The sequence below is a fragment of the Filicampus tigris genome, chromosome 6, assembly GCF_054856515.1.
Source record: "Filicampus tigris isolate MCC_2025a chromosome 6, RoL_Ftig_1.0, whole genome shotgun sequence".
NCBI lineage: Eukaryota > Metazoa > Chordata > Actinopteri > Syngnathiformes > Syngnathidae > Filicampus > Filicampus tigris.
Window position 1 is genome coordinate 23322261 of NC_141222.1, and position 25479 is coordinate 23347739.

Consider the following 25479-nt stretch of genomic DNA (forward strand, 5'->3'; position numbering starts at 1 on the left):
TGAGGTAAAGTGTCCGAGATGGAGCAAAAATGTGAAATAGAAGCGCTCTTTCCCTCTCTTTTTCCTATTATTCCCATAAATGCTTCAGATCAAATAAGTAGTAAAAGGATAGAGACACAGAAACACACAGACGGACTGAGTTAGCGCCGAAGAAAAAAGGTGGCCGTTACCAAAAATAACCAAGCCAAGTTTGAACGAAACATGCTCCAGAAGCAGTGGTGAAGCTGTGTAAGTGTATTATCATGTCAGTCACAATAAAGTTACTCTAGTATATCAACATCAATGACACTACTCATATAAAAAAAACAAAAAAAAAAAAAACATCCAAAAACAAGAGTCTCCTTTAGTTTGGTTAATAAATGGGATGATGTCAGTCCGTGAACTTTTCCTGGGTTATCATTCGTGTATATAAAACAATCTATTGGCTCCTCTCCACTTGCTGTACATCTTCACTCATACATTCCAGATGGCACACATGGTTTCCGAATGTTTCGTTTAGATTGGCTGCAGACCCCCGATGAACACCTGCGCCCCCCCCCCCCCCCCCCTTGGATGCATTTTATCAGCTAAAAAAAGTAAACACCCCTAATATTACATCAATATGGCGTAGACGTACAAACACACGCACACGTCACGCGAACTCCCAGGAGCGATCGCATGTACACGGTTGCTCTCACACGCTTCCCATATATTCCTGGACTCCGCCCTCAGGGTCTTGTGAGTGTGGTGTAAACAGGCTGCTCCCAGTGTGTGGGGCTGTGGGAGGGGGCCACGCTAGAGGGGTCGCCTATGGTGGTGTACAGAGGCCTCTGTGTAGGGCCCATGTAGGAGAAGGCTGAGTACAGCCCGGGGGCCTGACTGGAGTGGGTGTAGTACGCCCCGGGGGCCTGGTGATCTCCGTATTCAAACTGAGCTCTGGAGGCGAGCGAGGGGAAAGCGGAGCCGTAGTGAGGGAGGCTGAGCGGGGTGTAGGTGACGTGCGCGCCCGAGGAGGGCGACGACGAGGCGTCGGCATAGTGGCTCCCGGACCCGGACTCGCTTTTGATCGAGGCCTTGGAGTGGTCGGAGGACGTGGGCGAGCCCTGAGGCTGCTGCTGCTGCTGCTGTTGCTGCTGCTGCTTGGAGAGCCAGGCCGAGTGGCCGCTGGCGGCAGCCAGGGCGTAGGCGTAGGACGAGGTCCCCGCAGAGGGGGCTCCGGCGACGCCCTGGGGGTGCCCGTTAGGGGGCAAATACTGGTCAAACTCGTTGACGTCGAAAGGCTCGATGTTGGACATCACCTCGTTGCTGATCTCGCCGATGTCCATTGTGCCGAAATCGATGTGGGGCTTGGAGCCGGATGAGGAAGGACCGCCGGAGGATCCTTCGCCCGCTACGCCGAGGGGTCCCCTGGAGCCCCCAGATCCTCCAGCCCCTCCGGCTGCCCCTTCCCGCTTGCTGTCTGACAGTTTGCCTGACTGGAGATCTGTTTTTGGGGTGGTTGGTGGGGTGGGGGGGCTGTGACCCTGACCTGGAAGAGACAGATATGCTTAGTTTCGCAACACAACCAGGATTGTACATACTGTACATCACTTAATAAAGTATCTTTAGATTATCAAACTCACAGATATACTATACCATGTGATTCTCTGAGTGGCATTTGTACCACTGGTTGTACATGAGCGCCCTCTAGTGGTATGCAAAAGAGTCACTGAATTAAATTTTGATTTATTTTGGTACAATTCTTAACAAATTTTAATTGAATCACCATTTTTATTTTCCTAAATCACAGTGCCACTGTTGAAACTCTGTTCAGTGTTGGCTTCCAGTGCAGAATGAACTTTTTAGGGATAACTCTCATGCCTATGACCCCACTGTATTTTCATGTTGTCATGATGATGGTACTAGGCGATGTAAAACGTTTGAGAACTATTGTTCAACACAATATTCCTGACATTTTATAAACGATATCAATAATATCCAGATGATTATGTCATCAATTATATACTGGGGAAAAAGAACACCTTCTTTTATATTAACACAAGTTAATATAAAATATGTTGACTTTTTGGATGCACCCTGTTGACATTACATTCTATTCAAATGAAAAAGTCAACAAATATTACTATATTAATATGTGGTCCCAGCCATACCACTTCATCTACTGTGCCATGAGAGTTCATCCGTTGTGCTGCAGGAAATGATCTAATTTCACTTAATTTGTACACAAATTATTACTGTATTTGTTTACTACAAACAATGAACATGATCTTTCTTCATCCATCTATGCCAGCGATTTATAGTGACAGGCTGAACAATTAAATGCTCTTCCACTAGATGGCACAAGGTACGTAATTATCCACTTCTTGTGATTTTTTGTTGTTGTCTTCCTATTAGATATTTCTAACATAAAATAACTGCCTTGGCTGAACAATGGTTGTGAAACACTCAGCTAACCTCATCTAACACGACGCTTAATTTGATTTCATCATGCTGTGTGCGAGTGAAAGTTTCGTCGGACTCGCTGACGGACGCCCGTTTAAAATTAGAGGCGGACCAGCCTATAGACGGGTACTATTTTTCCACCGGAAAAAAAGGCGAATGACGGACGACGGAAGGGTTCCCACGCTGCAGACGGATGACGAATACCGGACGTTCAATTTTTTGTAACATGCCCAGCTCTGTAAACTAGCATATATAATTTGAATACTTTTGAGGAAAAGTGTAAAACATTACGTCAGTTGACCACATTTTAATCATGCGCAACCGAAAGTGTTTCTCCCTGCGCTGTATAGCTTTAGTCTTTAATCAAAATTTTAAAAAAATTAAAATTTAATTAAAAATTAATGTTGCCCCAACCTATGCTAACACTATTGCTACTAGATGTTCCTCTTTTTCGTCAAACGAATACTGTCCTGCCCCATCCCCCCTCCCCCCCCTTCTACATTTTGTCCTAGGCCACTGGTAGGGAGTGCCACCTACTCGCAGGGTGGTGGTGGTGATGGTGATGGTGGTGCAGGTCGCCTAGAGGTGACCCCGCACCCCCATTGTGCTCCAGATGCAGGCTCTTGTAGTGCGACTGGGAGTGGCTGGCCTCGCCCTCGCCTGGGCTGTCCGACTCATTAGCGGGCGTCAGCTTGCCGTTCTTGCGTCTCCGGGGCTGGTACTTGTACTCCGGGTAGTCCTTCTTGTGCTGTTTCCTCAGCCTCTCCGCCTCCTCGATGAATGGCCTCTTGTCGCTCTCGTTGAGCAGCCTGCGGGAAGGAGAACAAGGAGCGGTTTTTACTCTCCGAAGTTAATGTGGAAGTTAAAATATGCGCAAATAGCACGCGTTGGCGCCGTGCGTAAATTGAGACGCGCTCGTAATTGGGTGCTCGAATGACTTTTCGTGGTTTGAAGCACAAATTCAACACGCTGGGACAAACAACACGCTTTAGTTGCTGTTTGTCGTTTTCGCGTCCACCAATCTGTGCTCCTAATTTCCCTCCTTTTGGCGCAAATTGCGCAGGAAATGAAGTGTTGCTGTATGCGCGTTGTGTTGTTTTTCATACAAACCTCCACAGTTTGCCGAGGGTCTTGCTGAGCTCCGCGTTGTGCAGGTGGGGGTACTGGTCGGCCAGCTTCCTCCTGGCCGCCTGGGCCCACACCATGAAGGCGTTCATAGGCCGTTTGACGTGAGGCTTGGCTTTGTTTCCGTTGTTGACGCGCACCGGCATGGGCACCAGGGTCCAGTCGTAGCCGTCTAGAACCTGGCTGACCGCCTCCCGGATGCCGATGGGGAAACGATCGTCGTCCTCCTCCGACTTGATCGTGGACCTGTCGTCCCCGGAGCCGTCCGCCACGCAAAGCGATGTCAGCTGAGGCGGAGGCCCGGTCAGAGGTGAGTCGTGGCCGGGTGGAGCACCGGCGTGGCTCGGGGAGAGCGAGTGAGCGTCGTCCGAACCTCCGGGGCTCAGCTCCGCTTCGGACATGCTGTGCTCCTCTCCGGACATTTTAAAAAAAAAATATATATATATATATATATATTTTAATTCTCTTAACAAAAACTTTAAATTAATTTAAAAGAGTTTTTAATGGACTATGTGGAGTTTGCGATGGTGTGGACTCTTTTAATACGAAGCCATTGTGGTGCGTAAATGTTGCCAGATCCTTTTTTACGCATCGATATCCGCTACACCTGCAGGGAAACATACGATAGAGTAGTTATAAAAACGGACGTTCAACGTTCTAATCAAATCATCACAGTCGTTTATGATCAGTACATTTGAAAAATTAAAGGTGTACAATGGCATCCCATGTCGCAAAATTAATCGAACAAATATGAAACATATCATTAAAAATCACAACTAAAAACCCAATCCAAAAAATAATCCAGCAAATCGATATCGGGTAAACGTTTCATTGACGTTCATAATTATTTTTTGTTAAAAAAAATTACATAACTTACCAGTAGAGACGCACAGTGGTTCAACATGGGAGTGCGTGTGGCTGGCCGTGGAGCCGATGAATGGCTGCTCTGTGTGGCGACACCGGAGCTTAAAGAGCGCCTTGTGAGAAGGACTGCGAGAGGGAGAAAAAAAAAAGGGGGAGATTGAAAGTGGAAAACATTCCCAGAGAGGCAGCATTCCAGCACACACACTTGACCCCGCCCACCACAGCGCAACCCGGCCCTCCCATTGGCTGTCGTCTCGCCTCGGCAGTAGCTGATTGGACGAGAGCAGGATGGCGTTAACGACCGACCTGTACGTGCGCCGTTGCAACGTTTCCAACGGAGAAGAGGTGAGATGTGACACGAGAGTCGCTTTAAACGAGTCCACAGTGAGCCCATTTAGAGGACAGGAGAAGGCCAGCTTTGTTGCGAGTGTTGACATGCTACATCAAACAAACAAACAATCATCCACTGACTTATTACATCTTGCGGCCGCATTAAATCAGAAAGGGAGGGAAATCTAAATAGCCCAAATTGGCCGAGTTCTCCGCTTTGATTGGGTGTCATACAGGAAATGTCAAGTTACAGCTTTTACTATTAAAATATCCTGGTGAAAATGACGAAAAAGGCGTTAGACAGGTGTGCGGGGGTGTCCATATCGCAGGTTCCGTGCCACAATCTTGTTATAAATTATTATAGAAGATATATATATATATATATATATATATATATATATATATATATATATATATATATATATATATATATGGTCGTATGGAAGCAAACATTATCCATAACACCCATAGCACCAAATCAAATGATTCTTGCCTTTCAAAAGAACAAGAAGAATGTAGAATGAACCTCTAAAGAACACTAATGACGTACAATGGTGCTCTGAGCCATGAATGCAGTATAGAACTTCTTGAGACGAGTGATAGTTAAATAAAGTATGTTAAATGAATTCACAAGAATTCACATCACACATCGATAACAAACTCAGTGTCAAATTGAAAGAGCAACAACCTGACCAACAATTTTTAAACTGTTTTATGTTTTTCTAACGGATGAATGCAAACGAATATGGTAATCCATTGTTTGGGGATTCAATTCCAGCGTTTCAAGTCAATAACAATCTTGGTTTTGCCAGTTTTACATCATTAAAAAATATATATGAATTTAGGAATGATTATCATTTACAGATATTTTTTTCCTGTTGAGCATATTGTCATTCTTTTATAAATGAATTAAAAATAACGAACAAAACTACTAAAACGGTAGATTAAAACGAACTTTTAACGAATTTGAATTTGCCTTTGATATTTTTTTGATGAACTTGCAGGTCAAAGTGCTGTATAAAATCCAAACTATTGACTCAGTTGTTCATCCTAAAACAGACTCGTTGGTTGTTTAACCGGACAGTCGCTGTTAAGAAGCGACCATTGAAAGGAAAGAACAGGCTCACATTCATGTTTGTCAACTGGGGCATTTTTTTTTTTTTTTTTTTTTTTTTTTTTTGCGTCGGGGAATTAATTCGAACGTTCCTCTTCCTGCACGCAGAGCGAGACCGATGCGGTGCGTCTCGCCTTGCGTGACGTGGGGGATCTGTACTCGCTGGAAGGCCGCGATTTGCGCAGATAAGCGTGGCCTGCTCTGGGATAGGACACGCACACACACACACACACACGCACACACAACACTCACACACACACACACACACGCACACACACACGGTCCCCGGCAGTACGAGCGCAACAATGACCCTTGTGTCTGTCATGGCTCTCGCTCGTCTCTCTTTGCTCTCTTTGTCCGCATCTCAGGTGAATTGTAGCCATGTGATCAAACGCCCAAGCCTCTATCCATTAACCCTCGTAAATGAAAAAAATGGGGAACAAAAAGCAGTTTTGTGCTGCAAACATGAAGAGAGGAAAGGAGGGGAAAAAAAATGATAACAGAGAGCGATGTGTGCGTCCTTTCTCCCCTTATGTCCGAGCATTGACACTAGTCGCGCACACAGAGAAATTCCTCCTCAGCAGAATGGATGCCTCTGCCTGCTTGCTTTCTGCATGCGACACCTTTCTTTTTTTTTTTTTTTTTTTTTTTCCGTTGCAAGATTCTGGATTTATGATGATGAGGATGGGGTTGAAGGTGCTTGGTGGTGGAGGTGAGGGAGGGAGGAAAAAGATGGGGTGGGGTGGGGTACCTCTAGGCTGCCTGCACCCCACTGATCAACTCGTCCGACCGGGCCTGGAAGTGAGTGTTGTATTTTTGTTGTTGTTGTTGTTGTTGCGCGCGTGCGAGTGTGTGTTAAAAAAAAGTGTTTGCTCTTTAGGTTGGCGCAGCGCACAAGGGAGGAAACTGCGGTTTTGCGCAGAGAAGTTCACTTAATGCACTTGGATGTGCACGACCCCCAGGGAGCGAACTGTGGGTCTGCTGCGCGCTGTAATTACACTCGTCAACAAAGTGGAACTCATTTATTTGGGAGTTTTTAGTTGTTGCACTGTAATAACTTTTACGTTTGGCTTCTGCACTTAACAAAAATGCATTTTAATTCAAGCGCACTATTCACAATATACAAATACAATATATTTAAATATATGGAAATGCAAATTGTTGAGGGTGCCGGATGAATTGTTTTGTTTTGTTTCGAAGTGAAGCCATTGCGTTGTGAAATGAATGTAAAAGAAAAATGCAGCTATTTTAATTGAAAAAAAAAGTTAAAGACGTCATGAATTAATTGCCATTTGGTTACATTTTCAACGTTTTTCGCACGGCTGAAAGGTATGTCCTAAAAATGTTTTGTTTTGGGGTTTTTTTAAAAAAAGAAAAACGCATCGTTTTAAAATAAAAGCTATCGTTCGAAATTTACTTTTAGAAAGTATAATACTTCATATTTTCCACAACTGGGTAGACAATTCCTAAAAATAAAGCCAAGGTAAAATAAATCATCACACGCTTTCGAATATTCAAGGGAACAACCCCCACTTGCTAAAAGTAGAATGACTTTTAATTTTTACTTAGATATATGTGTTCCTTTACTCGGACACATCACTCACACAAGAAAGTTTCTGTTTCAATTGAGACATAAGGACATTTCTTAAATAGGCCCGAAGCATTTTAGTTCTTTTAATTTCAACTGGTCGACGGCACGGCAGCATTAAAAGAAGCAAACTGGAAGAGGACGTTGATCAAATGTTTTGTGGTTTGTTTTTCCTCGCCTGCAGGTTGTTCTCATGTTTAAACTGTAACACAGGCCTTCTTCATTCATCCATGACACGTTTAAATTTACTTGGAAAACACACCACTGACCATAAGATAAAGATTATCTATTGATGGGAGTTCTGATTTTAATAATGGCTCATGGCCTTGGCCTTCAAGACCAAGTTATCAGATTCTGTAAATTTATAAGAGAATTTGAGTACAAAATGGTCTTTTTTTTTGGGTATAAAAACAGAATAAGAGTATTTGAGGACAAAATTATCTTTCTTTTTTTTTTTTAAATAAAATCGGAATATTTTTTGTGACTCAAGTGTCAAATTTAAATCCAGGAACTCAACCTAAACTTGATGTAACTTGACTTAGCTAAACTAAACATAACATATTGTGAAGCAATGTAACCAACTCAACATATGAGCAAGACTATAAAACTAACCCTAATATCATGTAACTTGACATACTATAAGTTGACTCGTCTTAACCAATTACAAATCTGCAGGCGCGTGTAGAAAATAAAAACCTGTTCTTAGTTCATCATAATAGAACTCAACCAAATTCAACAAAATGTAACGTGAATGAGTATCGTAACATAAAATCTTAATTCATTTGAACTTCAAACCGATCCGACTCATTTCAAGTGTATACAATTTCATAGAACCAAATCAAATAAAATGTAGTGTACTGGTAACATATAGTGTGACGTAACAACAAAATGCACACCAACTCATATTAGTTCAATCCAATTAACTGAAGTTTGACTTAATGTAAATAAACTCCTCAATGCTCGAACTAAATGAACCGAACTGAAGGCAATGTAACGTTACGTGACATAACCCAACTCATTTAGCTCCACCCAGCTGCACCGAAACAACCGTAACATAATGTGACAATGTAACTCATCTTAGTGCAACCTGATTATGCTAAACTAATTCAACATAGTGTAACATAAAATAATGTAACCCAGCTCATTTTAGCCAAACACGTAACTCAACTCAACCCAGTTAAATTAAACTTAACGTAAATCAACCCGATTAAACGAAAATCAGAATAGTTTATTGCAATGAAAACGTAACTCAACTCACCTCAGTGTAACTCAGTTAAATTAAACATAACGCGCATTTATGTCATCTTTGCTCAACACGGTTTAAGTAAACGTAACAAAACGTAATGAAAACTCACCTTTGTTCAGCCCAACTAAACCAAGCTAAATTCACCTTAGCGAATATAAAAAAAATCGAACTTATTTTTGTTCAACTCAGTGAAACCAAACGCACATAAAAATGCCAATTTACTTTCAACATAATTCATCTTAGCTCAACACAATTTAACTCAGGTAACATAACGCAACTCATCTTGACTCGAGCCATTTACACCAAACTCAAAGTCATTTGTGGATAATGTAACTCAACCCATTTAAAGGCCTAAAAAGACAAAAATAAATAAATAAACAACCTTATAACTTTTACCCTTACAACTATGAAAGACTCTGCAAAGCGCATTGTCCACCTGCCATTCGAGTAAACATGATATTGAATCTATAAACTATATTTACAAAAAAAACAAAAAAAAACAGCCACATGCACTTTGTGACATTTCCTGTGTGCGCCTGTTGGTCAGAGCCTGGGGAGGGGGGGGGGGCGGTGGTGCATGTGGCCGTAAGCAAAAAAAATGGAAATAGAGCTCACATGGTGCATCAGTGCCTGTGCTAACCTGCCATGTGACTGCAATAATGGGCCTCTCCATATCTGCGCACACACACACACACACACTAACCGCAGTGTCACAAGAGTCTGAGACACAGCTCTTCCTGGGAGCAGGGAGAATAAGGGGGCAGGGGGGGGGGGGGGCAAGAGGATGGGACGACAAGGTCTCATGATCCGTCGGGAGGTGAAAAGGTCACTTCTCAGGTGCACATCAAATCCGTCAAAAGGTTTTGGTCACAACGTTAAGTATCGCTTCACAATCTAACGCCAATCAATAAAAGAGAGAAGATTTGTCTGCAAGCGACAAATGTTCAGTTTTGATTGATTCATCCGGGGATTTCATATGTTTGTTATTGTGACTTTCAGTTGTGTGGAACTGTACTGCATCATGAGGTTGTCTTTCCTTATTTAGCGAGATTAATCGAGAAAATATGAGACATGCAATGACGCGGCACTGATGAAGCAGAAAAATATACAGTGTCAAGCATTATCATCATAGAAATTGTCTTTGAACTGGTTTCCGCAAATTGTAGAGGGCTGGGCATGGGGCCGGGTGGAACTTCATTTGATTTTGGTGCAGATAAGAAAAAACGTTTGAATGCGGGAATTTATTTTTAGAATAGAATAGAATGCAGTTGAGTTTTATTCAACCCACAATGGGTCAATTCTGTTTTTGCCAGGAACAAAGTAAATAGTAGTGATGGGAATTACAGAGTAACTTATGTACACAATATTATCGTAAGATTTCACAAGGATGTTAATGTTTATTGATAATTGATATACAGTGAGTTTGGTTTACAACAGCCTCATGTAGTAGATTTCAAAGTGTATGCACTGCGGGAGGTGTAAGAATATTTTATCACGTGGTACAAGAAGTCACTCATTTAGATAGTATTTTTCGTTCGATTGCCTTATATTTATGGGCTACAACTATTTTTCAGACAAATAATTACTGTAATCTTATGTAGGTACAAATTTGAGTTACGTTTGCCATTGTCGATAAAGAACACCATCATAAAGAAAGGTTTGGGGGAAAAAAACATCTACAAAAGGCCATGATGCCTGAAGGACATTAAAGCGGAAGTCAACGCAAACATTTTTTTTCAAGAATATGCTTTATGCAAGCCCACAGGGCATTCTGATAAATATTGCGTTTGTGGAATAAGTGTTAATCCACTTGTTTTTAGCCATCTCAGGGGGCGGCCATCTTGCCTTCTGTGTGACTGAAAATGACCAATCACGGCTCAGATTCAGAAAACAGGTCAGCCTCGATTGGTCGTTGTGAGCAGTTGTGATGTCATTTTCAGTCGACAGAAGACAAAATGGCTGCCCCCAGAGATGGCTAAAAACAAGTGCATTTTGCTCATTTTCTTGAAAAAAAATAGGTTTGGGTTGACTTCCGCTTTAAGTACAGATACCAATTGCTGAATTGAAATTAACTTTTCGAGTCCAATGAAAAGTAGATTTGCCAAATAAATTGTTTCAAGAGTGACGAAAACACATTCATTGCGTGTTTGGGAAGCGAGGGCGAAATTCTTTCCCATTCTTGCTTGATGTATAAACTTCAATTGCTTAGCAGTTGAGGGTCTCCATTGTCGTATTTTACGCTTCCTAATGTGCCACGCATTTCCAATGGGAGACATGTCTTGACTGATTGAAATCCAGTCCAGTATTCAACCTCTTTTACTACAAAGCCACGCTGTTGTGACATGTGTAGAATGTGGATTGGCAGAGTCTTGCTGATATAAGCCAGGACGTCCCTAAAAAAAGACATTGCTTGGATGGCAGCAAACCGGGGACTCGTCAGACCACAGCGCTCCACTTTGCGTCAGTCCATCTCAGTTGAGCCCCGGCCCAGAGAAGCCGGCGATGTTCCTGGGTGTTGTTGATATGATATATTTCGCTTTGCCTGGTAGAGTTTTAACTTGCATTTGTAGATGGTTTAATGCAGAGGTTTCTCCAAACTTTCTGAACTCTCTAAAAACAGTTGGGTTAAAAATAACACAATTTTGGGTCAAAAATGGACCGATCCACTACTTGAGTCAATTTGACCCAACTCTCTGGGTTATTTTGCACAAAACAACCCAAAAAATTAGTAGTTTTATACAGCCCCATTTTTGGGGTGGTTTTGTACAAAACAAAATTTTTTGTGGGAAGAAAGAAAGCGGGTCAAATTGACCCATTTTGTGGATCGGTCCATTTTTGACCCAAAATTGTGTTATTTTGAATCCAACTGTTTTTAGAGTGTATCGAGAGTAGAATATAGAAGCTCTCGACGGCGAGGCTGACGTGCTCACCGGTAACCAACATATCTATTCTATTCTATAGCATTATTCATTGAAAATAATTGCCATATTGTGATATTGTTATCGTTGGTAAAATATCCCGATATCCTGAGTTATATTGTGTAAGTGTTCGCTGATTTACATTAAGGCCAAGTTGCTAGTGTGCGCACAGAAAACAAAAACACCCTCTCCTACTGTCCGGGGGGAATTCCTGAAATGTGTGACGTTGGATAGAGAGAAAAGGCTGAGGCCCCAAAAAAAAAAAAGGGAAAGAGGACAATGGTAGACAGCAAGCAAGGGACATAGATAGGAGAAGTCAAATATTCACATGCCGGGTCACATTCTGCATGAAATTGATGTATAATTGGTGGAGAGGCATTCCTCCTTCTCGTGTCACTGCGGTGAAAAGAATGCTGACATTTGTTCCAAATGGTAACAAAAGGGTCTGAAATGATACAGATTTTCCAGCATTCTGAATGTCGTTTGACTTGACTTGTATGAAACTCTCGGAAGTAGGGATAGGCATACTAATTGATTTGTTGATGAACTGATTGTCAAGAATTCTGTTGAATGTGTGGGATAGATGGTTGTTAAATTGTGTCTTGAAGCAACAGAAGCAAAATGAAGTACTAGTTAGCTGTAACCAGCTGAGGTGCTATACTGCAGATTCAGTCCCAACTTGTTTACTGTAAAAAGGGGAACAACCTGGGAAGTTGAGCTACATAGAAATGTTAACTCCTCTGGGCAGTCTTATTCTTTTCAACATACAGCATTGGCATAGAAACAAATGACAATTGAAGAATTGATGATTTCGGAGGGGATGTATTTAAACGGCATAATGTGCATCCAAACAATACAATTTCATCTACGAAAAAGCCCGCTAGCATAATGCACTCATAATAATGTGAAAAAGGTAAATTAAGCATTAGCATAAGAGTTATCAACCAAAACATATTTTTTTTCAAGAATATGTTTGACGCAGGCCCACTAGCTGAAACAGGGCATTTTGATAAATATTGCGTTTGTGGAATAAGTGTTAATCCACTCGCTTTTAGCCATCTCTGGGGGCGGCCATTTTCTAACTTCTGTCGACTGAAAATGACATCACAACTGCTCACAAGGACCAATCACGGCTCTGATTCAGAGAACAGGTCAGCAGTTGCGAGTTGTGAGCAGTTGTGATGTCATTTTCAGTCGACAGAAGACAAAATGGCCGCCGTCAGAGATGGCTAAAAATGAGTGCATTTTACTGCTTAACTTATATTCCACAAACACAAAATTAATCAGAATGCCGTGTTTCAACTAGTAGGCCTGGTGGGAACATATTCTTGAAAAAAATATGTTTGGGTTGACTTCCGCTTTAAAAGTTCAGATCAGGTTATAGTTTGTTGTATCAATGTATGTGTGATCTTAGTATTTCGTCGCTGTCATGTGAAAAATGTCCATATTTTTTTCCATTTTCTTATTTTTACATGAATCGTGTTTCCGCATTACAGACATCGCATTAAAGTGAAAATTAAAAAAGTTTCCAATATTGGAGCTCTTTCAGTAGATCTCAGTGTTTGTTTCAGCACAATGTGGCACAACACTAAAAGCGCAGAAGTCTAAATTCAAGCTTGCCTTCTGGAAACAAATCTGTCAAAAACATGAAATACTGTACACCCATTCAGAGAGTTTTGCGTAAAAGATACAGGCGGATAAAAACCAGTCTACTGTTACGGCTCTGATGCCGCAATTTTGCAGAATGTCAAAGAGGACATAGATCAATCGCAAAAAAAAAAAAAAAAAAAGAACTCTCAGGGCTTGTGTGGAACCAGAAGAAGTCCGTCTGCACAGGGGGAATTCCAAACTGCGGCTATCAATTAAAAATGAAAAAAAAAAAAAAAAAATCATGTGATTGAAATACTTGGACTACCAGTTCCAGACATTCCTGTACACCTCGTTAAGAACACATAACACAGAGTTTTGAACGATTTTTGAGGTTGTCGTATGATTGAAGATGACACGGTGGGGTTGCCGTGACTGTGTGGCCGGAGGGCCTTATGTCATCTGGATGCGGGGGCTGTAAAGTGCTGGGAAAAAAACACAAGGGTCACATTGGGAACGGGTCATGAGATGGTGACACATGGATAAAGAAACAGGCGCGGGATCTCGCTTCGTTTTTTTTTTTTTTTTTTTTCTCTTTACCCATGAAGGAAGCGAGGGATGCAGGTGTTTGTGGATGATGCAGCGAGACGAATAAAAAATGATTCTGCTTTCTGACCTCTGCCCCTCCTTTTTTGCCTCCTCTCAGTTTCACCCAATGAATTAGTGCAGCTGCACCACTCCTAAATGGGTGCCGCTCTTTTTTCCTGCTAGTGTATGTGACCCACCATGAATCCTCTCTTTGTGCTCACCCCCCACCCCCCCCGCTCCCAGCTCCCCCCTCCTAGTTTCTTGCCTCCTTTTTTTTTTGGGGGGGGGGGGGGGGGGGAGAGAAGGGGACTTGGGTTGCAATGGTGTTCGCCCTGGTGATGTGGTGGCCGTGGTAGCGATGGAGGAGGCAGCCGGAGGGAGGGCTGGATGTTGGGTTTGAGGGGGTGCGTGGGGGGGGGGGGGCGATCGTAGAACTTGTTGGATTACATTCCAGTGCAGCTGTGGAGGCTGGTGCAGGCCAGAGCGGGATCATCATTGCATTGCAAGGACATCATGAATGGACTATTGTTTGGAAAGGCCCGCATCTATTTGCTACTAACTTCATTCTGACAGGGGAACAGAACAACAAGTGGATGAAGAACGGCATTTAGAAACGATTTGGGGGGGTAAAGCAGAGCAGAGTGGGGGTTCAAAATCAACATATCATGCGTTCGTTCCATTTTAAATTGGCAGTCAAATATCAATCATTGAAAAAGTGACTGATTATTTTGTTTTGTTAATTACAGTGGCGGGCCATGCAGATGGTCCATGGCCTTCAATGAGGACTTAGTTCAAATTCAAAATGAGTGCATATTTACCCAAAATAATTTGTTTATCAGTTTGAACCCCGAATATCTTTGTATCGTAGTCAATTGAATATAAGTTAAAAAGTATTTGCAAATCATCGTGTTGTGTTTTTATTTGTTTTACACAACGACCCAACATCATTGGAATACACATGCTAGAAGCAACGCAGCTCGAAAAAACACAATGAAGAGAAAAAAAAAACAGTTTGGAATAAATTAATACAATTTTATGGAACAAATATTTTGATTTGGTTTGTAATTTGTGTCTATGTTTCTGAGGAAGTAGGAAGGCCAGCAGAGAAGGCCTTGCTGGGCCTGACGGTTCTCAATCGCCACTGTTTGTTTTTAATGGCTTTGTGCATTACGTCTGACATGAAACATTTCACCACTGTTTTATCTCTCTGATTGTATTGTTTTAAATTACCGGTAATTAATGTCCACGTGGAGCACCAATTGTCGACAAGTAGACTTCGAGCACATCCCCTCACCAGCATCATTAATTTCATTCCTTTCATTGTTCAATGATACGCGAGCAACTGTGTTTACATGTCTCTGTTGACTGATTTGTGGCGGCTAACAAGCTAACATATCCCTACGAATAACCATTACTAAACATCCAGGATGCTTAGATATAGTTAAATATCAAGATCAAACTCAGTCCTTCGTTTTTTGTTAGAAAAAAAATGTGATTTTTTTTTTCTTTTTCATTTTTTGACAGCCAATCGTAAATGAAAAGAACGAATGATACATGGATAGCTCAACGCAGTCCAAAAAAAGAGACATGGTCATCTTTTTTGCTGTGACTCACATGCAAGAGTCAAAGCAGAATATGATGGCGGTGGTGAAGATGGGGATGATAGTACACGCACACAATGGCGCCATTCAACAACTTTATGACGTTTGTGCCCTGCGGCCACACATGCCAGCTTAATAGTCATGTATGTACGCCGATTATTTTTCAACTCTTTCAATAAAAATTTTCTCAAGGAATCGCTTTACAAGAAGGGATTGTACTCTATGTGCTTTGTGCATTGGCTGTTAATTAACACTTTATGAAGACTTAGTAATAGCAATTATTACCCTCTGCTTGCCAAATAGTGATCTCACGCTTTTCGACTCTGTCAGTTCGAATTGTTTTTTTCTTGTGAGATTTTCAAATAAGGCTCCATTTAGCAATCTTTAAATGTCCCATGGGAGCAGAATAGGTTCGTTCCACGTATTAGAGTTTAAAGACAAATTTGTCCTGAGGAAATAATGGAATTTAAGTGTAAAATTGCCACTTTCATGAAACTAAAGGCAAGGAAGTACTTATCAGTATACTTAACATTATACTTAACATTCTTTTTTTATATATATATATATATATATATATATATATATATATATATATATATATATATATATATATATATATATATATATATATAATGTCGGTTATGCCTTGCCAGCAAGCATCTTACACCCCGCTGTAATATGCCGCACCGCTTCTAGGGCTTCTTTGCACAGCTTGCACCTAGGGTCCTGTCTGATGTGGTAGACCCCGGCCTCTACTGACCTCATGTTTGGGGCCTGTTCATGTGCTGTAATTAATGCCTCCATGCTGTCTTTAAGTCCAGCCTTTTCCAGCCACTGGTATGTTTTGTGGATTTCATCCACTTCTTCAATCTATCAGTGGTACATGCCATGCAGGGGCTTGTCTTTCCATGACAGTCCATCTGGCTCCTTCTCTGTTACTGGGTTTCTGTTGCCTGAGACATTCACTAAGCAGGTCGTCCCTGCGGGCAATCATTTTGATGTGTTCCAAATGCTGTACTGGACTTTTGAATAATAGTTAGCCAAAAGTGGTTTCTATGTGCATACAAGCCAAAGAACTCACATAGTTGGGTACTATGTGGAACCTTTACTTTTTAAGAGTGTTGGCTTCATTCGTCATTTGTTATGCACATGTGAAAAGACGTTAATCAGGTAACGACCAATCACGCCTCATCTGTTTTCTGGCTTTGGTTATGTATCGCAAGCTGAGCCCTTAGGCACTGTGATGTCAGCAAGTGTCAAAATGTCCGCCCCCCTGAGATGGATACAAATGTGTGGATTTTGCTGCTTAATTCATATTCCATAAACGCAAAATTAATCTGAATGTTATGTTTTGACTAGTGGGGCCACAAAGAAGATATTATTGTAAAAAAAAAAAAAAAAAAAAAATCTGACTTGACTTCCATTTGAAGTGCATTATAAAAAAAAGTCAACGAAAAAGCAAAAAACTCAGTGTGACTTTAAAGGCATTTTTCGGGGGGTTATTGGAACTCATAACTTTAGACGCATTAGATTGAGATTTCGCTGCATTATGTATTATACAACGCAACATTTACAGTACTGCATCATCGATTTGCTCAGAGTTCAGAATTTATTTTCTGAACTAATTATCAAACTTTTCTAAGGCTCCCTTTCGAGTAAAGCGGTAGCATCGTTGGACGTCAAATTTAGCGCGTCTGTTTTCCTACCTACATAACACAATGATATCATTCTGACAGTTCCTGTTTGTTTGCTTTGTGCTTCCACATTATTGCTGTCAAAAAGTTTGCAGGCAAATAAATTAAAGGGGTATTTCGGAGCACATGAACCCAGGTGAACCCTCAAGTCCAAGCCTCTTTGAAATAGGTTTTACTTCAATCAGCGTCCAATTAAGCAATTAGCCGGCTTCTGCTTATGAGAGGCTGCAGACAGACAACGCATACTTGACTAAGATGGTCACTTTCTGTGAAATACTGCTATAGGTAAGGTAACACTAGGCAAGATATGTTGAGCTGGCATGACTAGAAAGTCTACTAAAATTACTCGCATGTTTTCGCTGCTGCTGTCTGTGGTTCTTTAGTCAACATCACCGTTGCCGCTTGTGTCCTAAAAACACAAGCTTCTATAATTATTAGTTGTTAAATATTTGCGCTGTAAAAGTCACACTGCCAAATGAGACATTTCAATTTATCCTGCATGTGTTTTTATTACTACTCTCAGGACCGAGATTTATATATATATATATATATTTTATGAAATGTCATATTTAAATATTGGTCATTATTATTTTCTTATATCGACCTCTCAGTTCACCTGTAAAATGTGCTAGTCCTTTGTCTTCAAGATCAAGTGCTACACCAAAAGATGTTTGTATTTTTACCTGTTGAAATGCAGCGGTGTCCTGTTGAATGTTTTAACTTTGAGGAAAGATGGCATTTTTGCGACTATATAATCTCATTGTTTATTTTTTGATTTTTCTTTAATCACAAGAAGCCATTCATTTCTCACTGGTATATTTCATGTATAACACAGATGGAACTTTATGTTTACTTTTTAAATGTAGCTTGTTACTCAGCCATCATATTTTTCAGGGAGGAATACAAAACGAACTAATTCATTTCTACACTTTACATTTCAATACAATATCCAATCTTAAATAAACAAGCTCCTGGTTTCTTTGGATTTTTTTTTTTTTTCAGCCATCTTGAATCTAGCTTGCTAGTCATCCATCTTATATATTCACCACTGAAGAGTTAACAAACAAACAAAAATAATAATAATAAAAAAAAAAAAAAAAAAAGAAAGTGCAAGGACCGGAGCAGACTTGCAGGAGAACATTTAATTAGTCTGTCTGAGCGAAATAAAGAGAACGAAAGAGGAAAAAGAGGGCCCGAGGGCGCTGAGGAAAAGACGTCCACATGAAAGACTCTGTTGTCCTCGCAGAGGGAAGACATGAAAGGCAGCACGACAAAGAGACTGATGAGATATCTGGCCCAGCCAGTGAAATTTGTGACAATTTGTGAAAGCCTTCCTCGTGTCTGTTTTATTCTTCTTCTTCTTTGTTCTCGATTGTTTCGTCAATAAAGTCCTTTCTTTGTATGTGCAAATGCGGACGGGCATTTTTGTATCGCTGTACTTTGCGTAGATGTTTGCCTGCATGTTAGATTTGATGAGGGGCCATCAGCGACAGAATTCAGGATTACCTCTGCACTTTCTCCGAAAATTACAAATTGCATTTTTTTTTTTAACACTTGTGTATGTGCGGGAAGAAAATAAATCACTCGTGTGTATGAGAGCACTTCAGTAGTGCGTGTGTGTGTGTGTGTGTGTGTGTGTGTGAGAGGCAATCCAAAAATATGTCCCTGGCTGCCCCTCATAAGATTCATCATGATTGATCTCAGGCTGCACATAAAGATCGTCATCTCCACACACACACACACACGCACGCACGCACGCACACACACACTAGTTGGACGAGTGGCAAGCGTGCAGAGAGCAGAATCAAAGTGGCCGTAATGGATTGGACTCAGGGGTTGTGTGTTCATGTCACCCACATAAAATTTTATTTTTCTAGATATCCAATTGGAGCGTGAAGTGTGGTGTGTCAGTTGAATCTCTAATCTCAAACTTTCTGACATGATTGTCATGGGAATTGTTTGTAATATTAGCAGATATTTAAGAAGCCCTTCAAAAAAAAAAAAAGAAAAAAAAAAGTTTCTTTCGTGTATTGACTAACTAAAGCTGGTCAACAGCTAATTTTAATCAGAGATGGCTTCATGTGTCCTTGAATGTATTTTTGACACAAACTTGGAAAAATGTCTTTACTTTTTTCCTAGCGCATCAGATTTTTGAGATTTCATTTTCTGTTTTTGGATTTGGCCTATGCCAAAGCGTGGAACTGCCAATAGGAGTAAAAAAATGTCCGACTTGCAAGCACATGCTGTGGAGTATTGGCTCGCGGCAAGTTTAAAAAAATAAATAAATACATTTTTAGCATTGGCCAACGTTATATCAATTTGTTTGAAATTTAATTCCCAGTAAGTAAAAATTGTCTGTTCATAATTTTATGCTTTTAGTGTGTCTGCAGTGCATGTTTTATGTTCTGTATTTTCCGCATAATACCACAGGGTATGTGCATGCGGAAGTTAATACCCCGTGGCATTATGGGAAACAATGTTGAACGGGGAAAAAAAAAAAAAAAGGCATTGCAGACATTCATTCATTCATTATCCAGACCACTTATCCTCACGAGGGTCACGGGGGCCCTGGAGCTTATCCCAGCCGTCATTGGTCAGTAGGCGGGATTCACCCTCAATTGGTTGCCAGGCAAGATGCAAACTCCACACAGGAAGGCCAGGGCCCGGATTCGAACCCGCGACCTCTACACTGTGAGGCGGACGTGCTGACCAGGAAACTTTGGTAAAATGACCACCTGTGCAAATAATGTTTACTGACATCATTTTCGAACATATTAGTATAATGTAGGCCGATTCAATACCCTGTGGCATTATGGGAAAAAAAAACACTACGTTTGTAGCATTAAACCTACAAGTTCATTCGAACATATTTGCAAGTACGCACAAATGTACGTTCAAACGTATGTGCATGTAAAAAAATGTTGCTTCACATTGGCAGTTCCACACTTCCGTAGACCTCTAAGAACTTGCGCAATATGGATTTCACCATGCGTTGTAATGACCAAAAAAATTCCACCTGTTGCTGAACCTATTTTGGTACCAAATGCAGATTAAAACACAACTGTTCTTTCAGCTCGCCGTTTCTTCTACTGTCTTTTTTTTATTTTTTTCCTGACAAATTTGTTTATTTGTCTCAGTAAATAAAAACTGCAAGGTCGACAAAAAACAAAACAAAAAAATGGTCACAGTACGTCAACACAATTGTTTTAAAGATATTCAAATCAAATTAGTAGTTGGAGGGTTGAATGTTTTGAAAACTAAGCCTCCACGCAACTTAAGGTTTTATTTTGTCAGCTCAATCTTGTTTGTTTAAAAAAAAAAAAAAAAAAGCTGAAAACTGACAATGACAGCTTGTGGTTTTGTGCTACTCTCTCCAAATTAATTGAAGATTTGTCAACTTGTTTTTTTTATTTTAAAGACACATACTGCACTGTATTTCCAAACCAAATGCCCAAATAGTCCAATAAATGCCTATGTGACATCCCAAATCATTTGAAACCAAGAAAAGAAAGTAAAAAAAAAAAAAAGAAAGGAAAGCATCCTCTGTAATCATCTTCAGTGGAATGTTCAAAGTAGTCCTCAATCCGTTCCATGATTGAAGGGAAAATATGTCCCATAGAATCACTTATAACGGAATAAATCCATCACAAAGCCTTGACGTAATATTTGAACGTTCTTAATTGTCATACAGGTGTAAAAATAAGTGGGGTAACACAAAAGAATATTCACAAACATCCACCTATTTGACAGATATTTATGAACATTTCACTTCACAAACAGCGCTTTTGCATTCATATTTACTGTAAATGCAATTCTACACGGACAGATAGCGCTACGGCATTCATCTTGTCCTCTTTTTAAAAACAGGTTTAATTAAGAACAAATATTTTTTTTGTCAATACTTATGACCAAAATTAAATAAATAAAAAGGGACAATTCAAGGAATTTATGTTTTGTATTCAAATTAGGGGTGTAACAAAAAAAAACCCAAAAAAAACCCGATTTGAATCGGAAAATTGGTTTTGATTTAAAATATGCGAGTGCATGGAATCGGACCAAATCGAATCACTCCACTTTAAAATATATCAAGATACATATCGACGCGTCTTTTCTGAGGAGAAGGAAATTACACATGTACAGTACTGACAAGTTTGTAAAATGACAACAAGAAACTAATTGCATCCTACCTCTCAAACTAAGCCGTACCATATCGAATCAGAATCCCTCAATCGAATCGAATAGAATCGTTCCTCTTAAAATGGAACTTTCCTTTAATCATATATCGAGATATACTACTTTGAGCAAAACTAAACTTGTGACAATTCAACAAAATTGCTCAACCTCCAAAAATCTTTTGTAATTTGCTCATTTCCGAAAATGTCTGTGAATTGGCTGTTCTGAAGTCCATCACACTGTGATGTAAAACTGGAGCTAATTTACATAACCCCACCCCTCCCATGAGTTTCTCCGCCCCTGACCCGGAAGCTGGAATGGGCGAAGATTCAGAGCCACTTTCAAGCAACGGCTGGGCTACACTGAAGTAAACGTCAAAGCCAAAAGGTAAGGAAAGCTGCAGTATTGGCACAGATTAGCTTTCGCTAACAGCATTAACGTCTAATAGCTGTCACGGCGTTTAACATTATTCTACAGCTCTGTGCCAAAGTCACCTTTTAATTTGTTGTTTTCGCAACGTCAGCAGCAGAACCTCCAACCAAATTGTTCAAATACCAATTTAGTTTCTTTGTCCATCTGCTTGCTGCTCAACAGACTACGTCCCGGTTCATGGATGCTGGAGTTCCGGAGGGGACATTAAGATTCTGAGGGGGCGTTGTTAGTTCCATTAGGCTTCTCCAAAACGTAGGGTCAGGACCCAAAATTTGTCAAGGGTCACTTTTTATTGGGCCACAAAGAGTAAAATGCTGCAAGCTACTTTATTGGACATCACTCAGGCACAGAGCAATGACAAAGGGCTCATTTATTGGCAGAAATTAATGTCGCTTATGTTATTTATCATTAATTTATGTCCAGTATATTTTGAATATTAGTGCGGTAAATGTGTGTAACTTTTACAGTATTGGTTTGGAGCGGCAACAAAAAATAAATTGCTACATTTGTACCTTCATCCAGATTTTCACCAAAATGGTTCAGAATTGGCTGTGCACTGTAACAAAATAGCAATGTATTATTTTTATTGCATTTTTATATCGGGCTGCGACTCGCAATTATTTTATTTTAACAATCAGTTGATCTGTCATTATTTTGTCAATTAATCGATGAATGATTAAAAAAAAAGAAAAAAACAAACACGTTTTAAGTTTCATCCCTTTATTCCAAAACAGGACAAAATATTGATAATTGTTTTCCAAAGGGATTTTTGCAAATGTCTTAATTTGAAGAAAAGAAAAAAAGTCTTCTTTCATGGAGAATTTCAGGAATATGAGAATATTTACTGCTGAGAAGCTGAAATTCAGATCATTTGGACAATGTTGAATCAAACAATTTATCCAATCGATTAATCAATTTTCGATTTATCATTGCACCTGTAGTTGTAAGTGGTGTATGGTTTATCTTTTCTTGAATTCAATCAAATTAGCTACTGTACAAAAAACTGTAAAAAATAAAACCAAAAAGCTAATGTTTGCCTATAAGACATGTACTGTATGCCTTACATTACATTAAGGTATACTAATTGCTTTGAGGCAGGTAATCGGTGATGGTGTGTACATACTGGACAATATACTGTAATTGAATTGAATTATGAATACTATTCATTTTATTTGCTGTTATTGTCAAAAAGAATGTTGTGAAAAAGTTACACTATTTGAAACCTGACAGATCATTCCGGGGTTGCCTTATACTTCGATGAATTCATTCATATTAGCATCGGTGTTGAAATCTAACTAAACGCGAGCTTGCTGCACATAAAAAGGAGAACAGTCAGGCAAGACAGGCTAACCGTCAAACAGACACGCATGCAGACGGACAGACCGAGTTTGCCCTGTGGTGCTTCCCAGGCCGGTCGGGCCTCTGCTGAGCTGAGTCGCGCACGCTCTCACACACACAAAAAGCTCTTCTGTTCCCCCAGCGAGCTGCCTCGCAGATCGGCAGCACACAACAGCTCATTATGGAATCAAAGACACCCCCCCCCACCACCACCACCACCACCACCATCATCAGCAGCATTACCGCCATCACCCCCGTGCTTCCCAGTGCCTAAATAGTGTCCCCTGCCGAGCACACACACTGTCACCGGCTCTGGTCGCGCAGCCTCAGGCGGCCACCAACCAGCGAGGCCAGAAAGGCCAGCAGATACACACACACCCCCACACACACGCATGAAAGCACGCATAGAGACGAAGACAGCACCTTATTAGGTAGACCTCTCGTCAGCCATTAGTAGCCCTTACAGAAGCCACAGAGGTCAGCCAGCACTTCAGTGATCTGCAACAGAGCCACAACAGGGGCGGACCTCCTTAAGACACAAGTGTGAGGAGAATCATGCCCAAGCACCTTTTCTGGTCATATGATGATTGTCAGAGCATATAAATTGAGCAGCAGGCCGAGGTGAATTAGTGCATCACACTTAATTACACACAGCATGGAAACCCGCCTGCAACAAGCTATGCCAGTTAGGACCACAAAGGAAGAAATCCAGACATGTGATCGACTGTACATGAATTGCCTGAACCTTTGGCTCGGGCCAAATTTGAGCATTTTTTTACTCCTGTCCGATCAAAGTCAGCAAAGCCCCGATTGTCGGATGTTTTTGAAAGAGTATCCGGTGCCATCATACAGTGGTGTAGAGAATTGTCATCATTGTAAGCAATGAAGAAATCAAATATTTTAAAATAATACAAAAAAAAAATGTTTTTCGAAAAATATTGTCTCGTATATTAGTTAGGGCTGTCATGGCCAGGGTGTAATTTTAAGATTTCATTCATTTGCAATAATTTAAAAAAAAATGATGTGAGGAAGTATTATCAAACTATAATTGTTGTAATATATATATTTTAAACCACAGCAGGGAAATAAAACTTCAGCATAAGGTGCATAAGCATAAAAAAAACTTTTTATAGCAAAAATAGGATTATTGCATTAACTAAAAATGAATTAAAAAAACTTAACATGCAGCACCATGTTAAAAAGCATGTTTTGCCATGTTAAATTCCATCGATTAGATTTCTGTTTTCACTGTCACTGTCACGTTTAGGCCACACGGGGGCGCTTTAACTATACTCACTGCTTGCTGTCATGATCTTTATCACGTCTATTTTGTCCTTAATGTTTTTCCCACAGCACGTCACCTGTCCTTCCTGTGATCTTACTCATCCCACTTTGTTCATGTATTCAATCAATCTTTTTTGCTCCATTTTCATCTTTTACCTCAGGCAGAATGGACATATTTTGGGTCAGGAGTTATATGATGGCACTTGTTCTACATATCCATCTCAATTTGTAGCTTTTGAATATGAATTATTACAAGTTATTTTGGTTCTTTGTCCTTCTTGTCCTAAACATGCCAACCTGGTTTGGGGGTCTCCAGAGCTCAAGCGCCCTGGTTTCTTTTGGATACAATATAGACATAAGTATCAGTAGCATTTTATTATACACCATCTTGTCTGGTGGGTGGCTAGCAACAGAGTTCATGGAAAAATCAAAGTGACTGACAGAAATGTGCAACAAAATGACAGCGCAAAGAAAATGATTTCTCAAAGTACACTGGATGAAAAGATTAAACGAAAAGATATTAAGTAACAGTTATTAAAAAGCAACAGCATGAGGCAATGCTTAAAAACACACGCACACTTGTTGACAACAAGCTACTTGGAAATGCTAACGTGCTAAGCTAGAGAAGATTTAATGGTACCCTTACATTTTAGAGTAGTCTTAAGATTTACTTTTCTCTATTTTTACAGAAGAGGCGTGTGTAATCTTTGACATTTGTTCTCCATATATCCTGATATGTGGTAGCTAGCTAGCTAGCTAAGTTAGCTATTGCCAATTTGGTGTTTGTGGACAAACTTTAAATAAAAGAGTAGACCTGTAGATATAACTTTCTTGTAGATATATCTTTCTTGGTGACTGACCTAAGTAAAAAGAACACTTGTTTATTACAAAAAAAAATCTGTTTAAATACGTTTTGTCAACACACATGCAATGCCACTCACTGCACTTTATTCCAAAACAAGGACCAGTGACCAAAACGGTGTATAGAAATGTGTGGATTGATTTTCAATACCTCACAAATGACAACAAATCTTGTACACACACTTGAGTGCTTACCTGAATTTAATCATCTTTAAACCAAACGGAAAAGTCAAGGAGTGGACACAGATGAAGTGGCTCCGTCCACCTGTAGGAAAGTGTGCTGTGCAAAATGCGCAAGCAAAGACAATTCATATA

At 40.3% G+C, this 25479-nt stretch overlaps 1 protein-coding gene across 4 annotated transcripts; it reads right to left on the reverse strand.

Moving 5' to 3' along the window:
- Positions 1-560: 560 nt before the first annotated feature.
- On the reverse strand, positions 561-25445 carry LOC147146321 (transcription factor Sox-10-like). 4 transcript variants are annotated; one of them, XM_086033382.1, is made up of 6 exons: positions 25360-25445; positions 23443-23517; positions 4424-4536; positions 3532-4153; positions 2959-3230; positions 561-1507 (listed from the first exon to the last, which is right to left on the reverse strand). In XM_086033382.1, the coding sequence occupies exons 4-6, from the start codon at positions 3966-3968 to the stop codon at positions 708-710; spliced, it is 1509 nt and encodes a 502-aa protein (XP_085889508.1). In that variant the 5' UTR covers positions 3969-4153; positions 4424-4536; positions 23443-23517; positions 25360-25445; the 3' UTR covers positions 561-707. The 4 variants fall into 4 exon arrangements, with proteins under 4 accessions (XP_085889508.1, XP_085889510.1, XP_085889511.1 ...); XM_086033384.1 differs by having other exon boundaries at positions 23443-23548; positions 25360-25426; XM_086033385.1 differs by lacking the exon at positions 23443-23517 and having other exon boundaries at positions 25360-25408.
- Between the last annotated feature and the right edge of the window lie 34 nt (positions 25446-25479).

Coding starts and splice junctions, on each gene's coding strand:
- LOC147146321 (XM_086033382.1), bottom strand. CDS start 3,968: ATGTCCGGAGAGGAGCACAGCATGTCCGAAGCGGAGCTGAGCCCCGGA. Junction 3,231..3,531: donor ACCCTCGGCAAACTGTGGAG/GTTTGTATGAAA, acceptor TCCTTCCCGCAG/GCTGCTCAACGAGAGCGACA. Junction 1,508..2,958: donor TCACCACCACCACCCTGCGA/GTAGGTGGCACT, acceptor TGTCTCTTCCAG/GTCAGGGTCACAGCCCCCCC.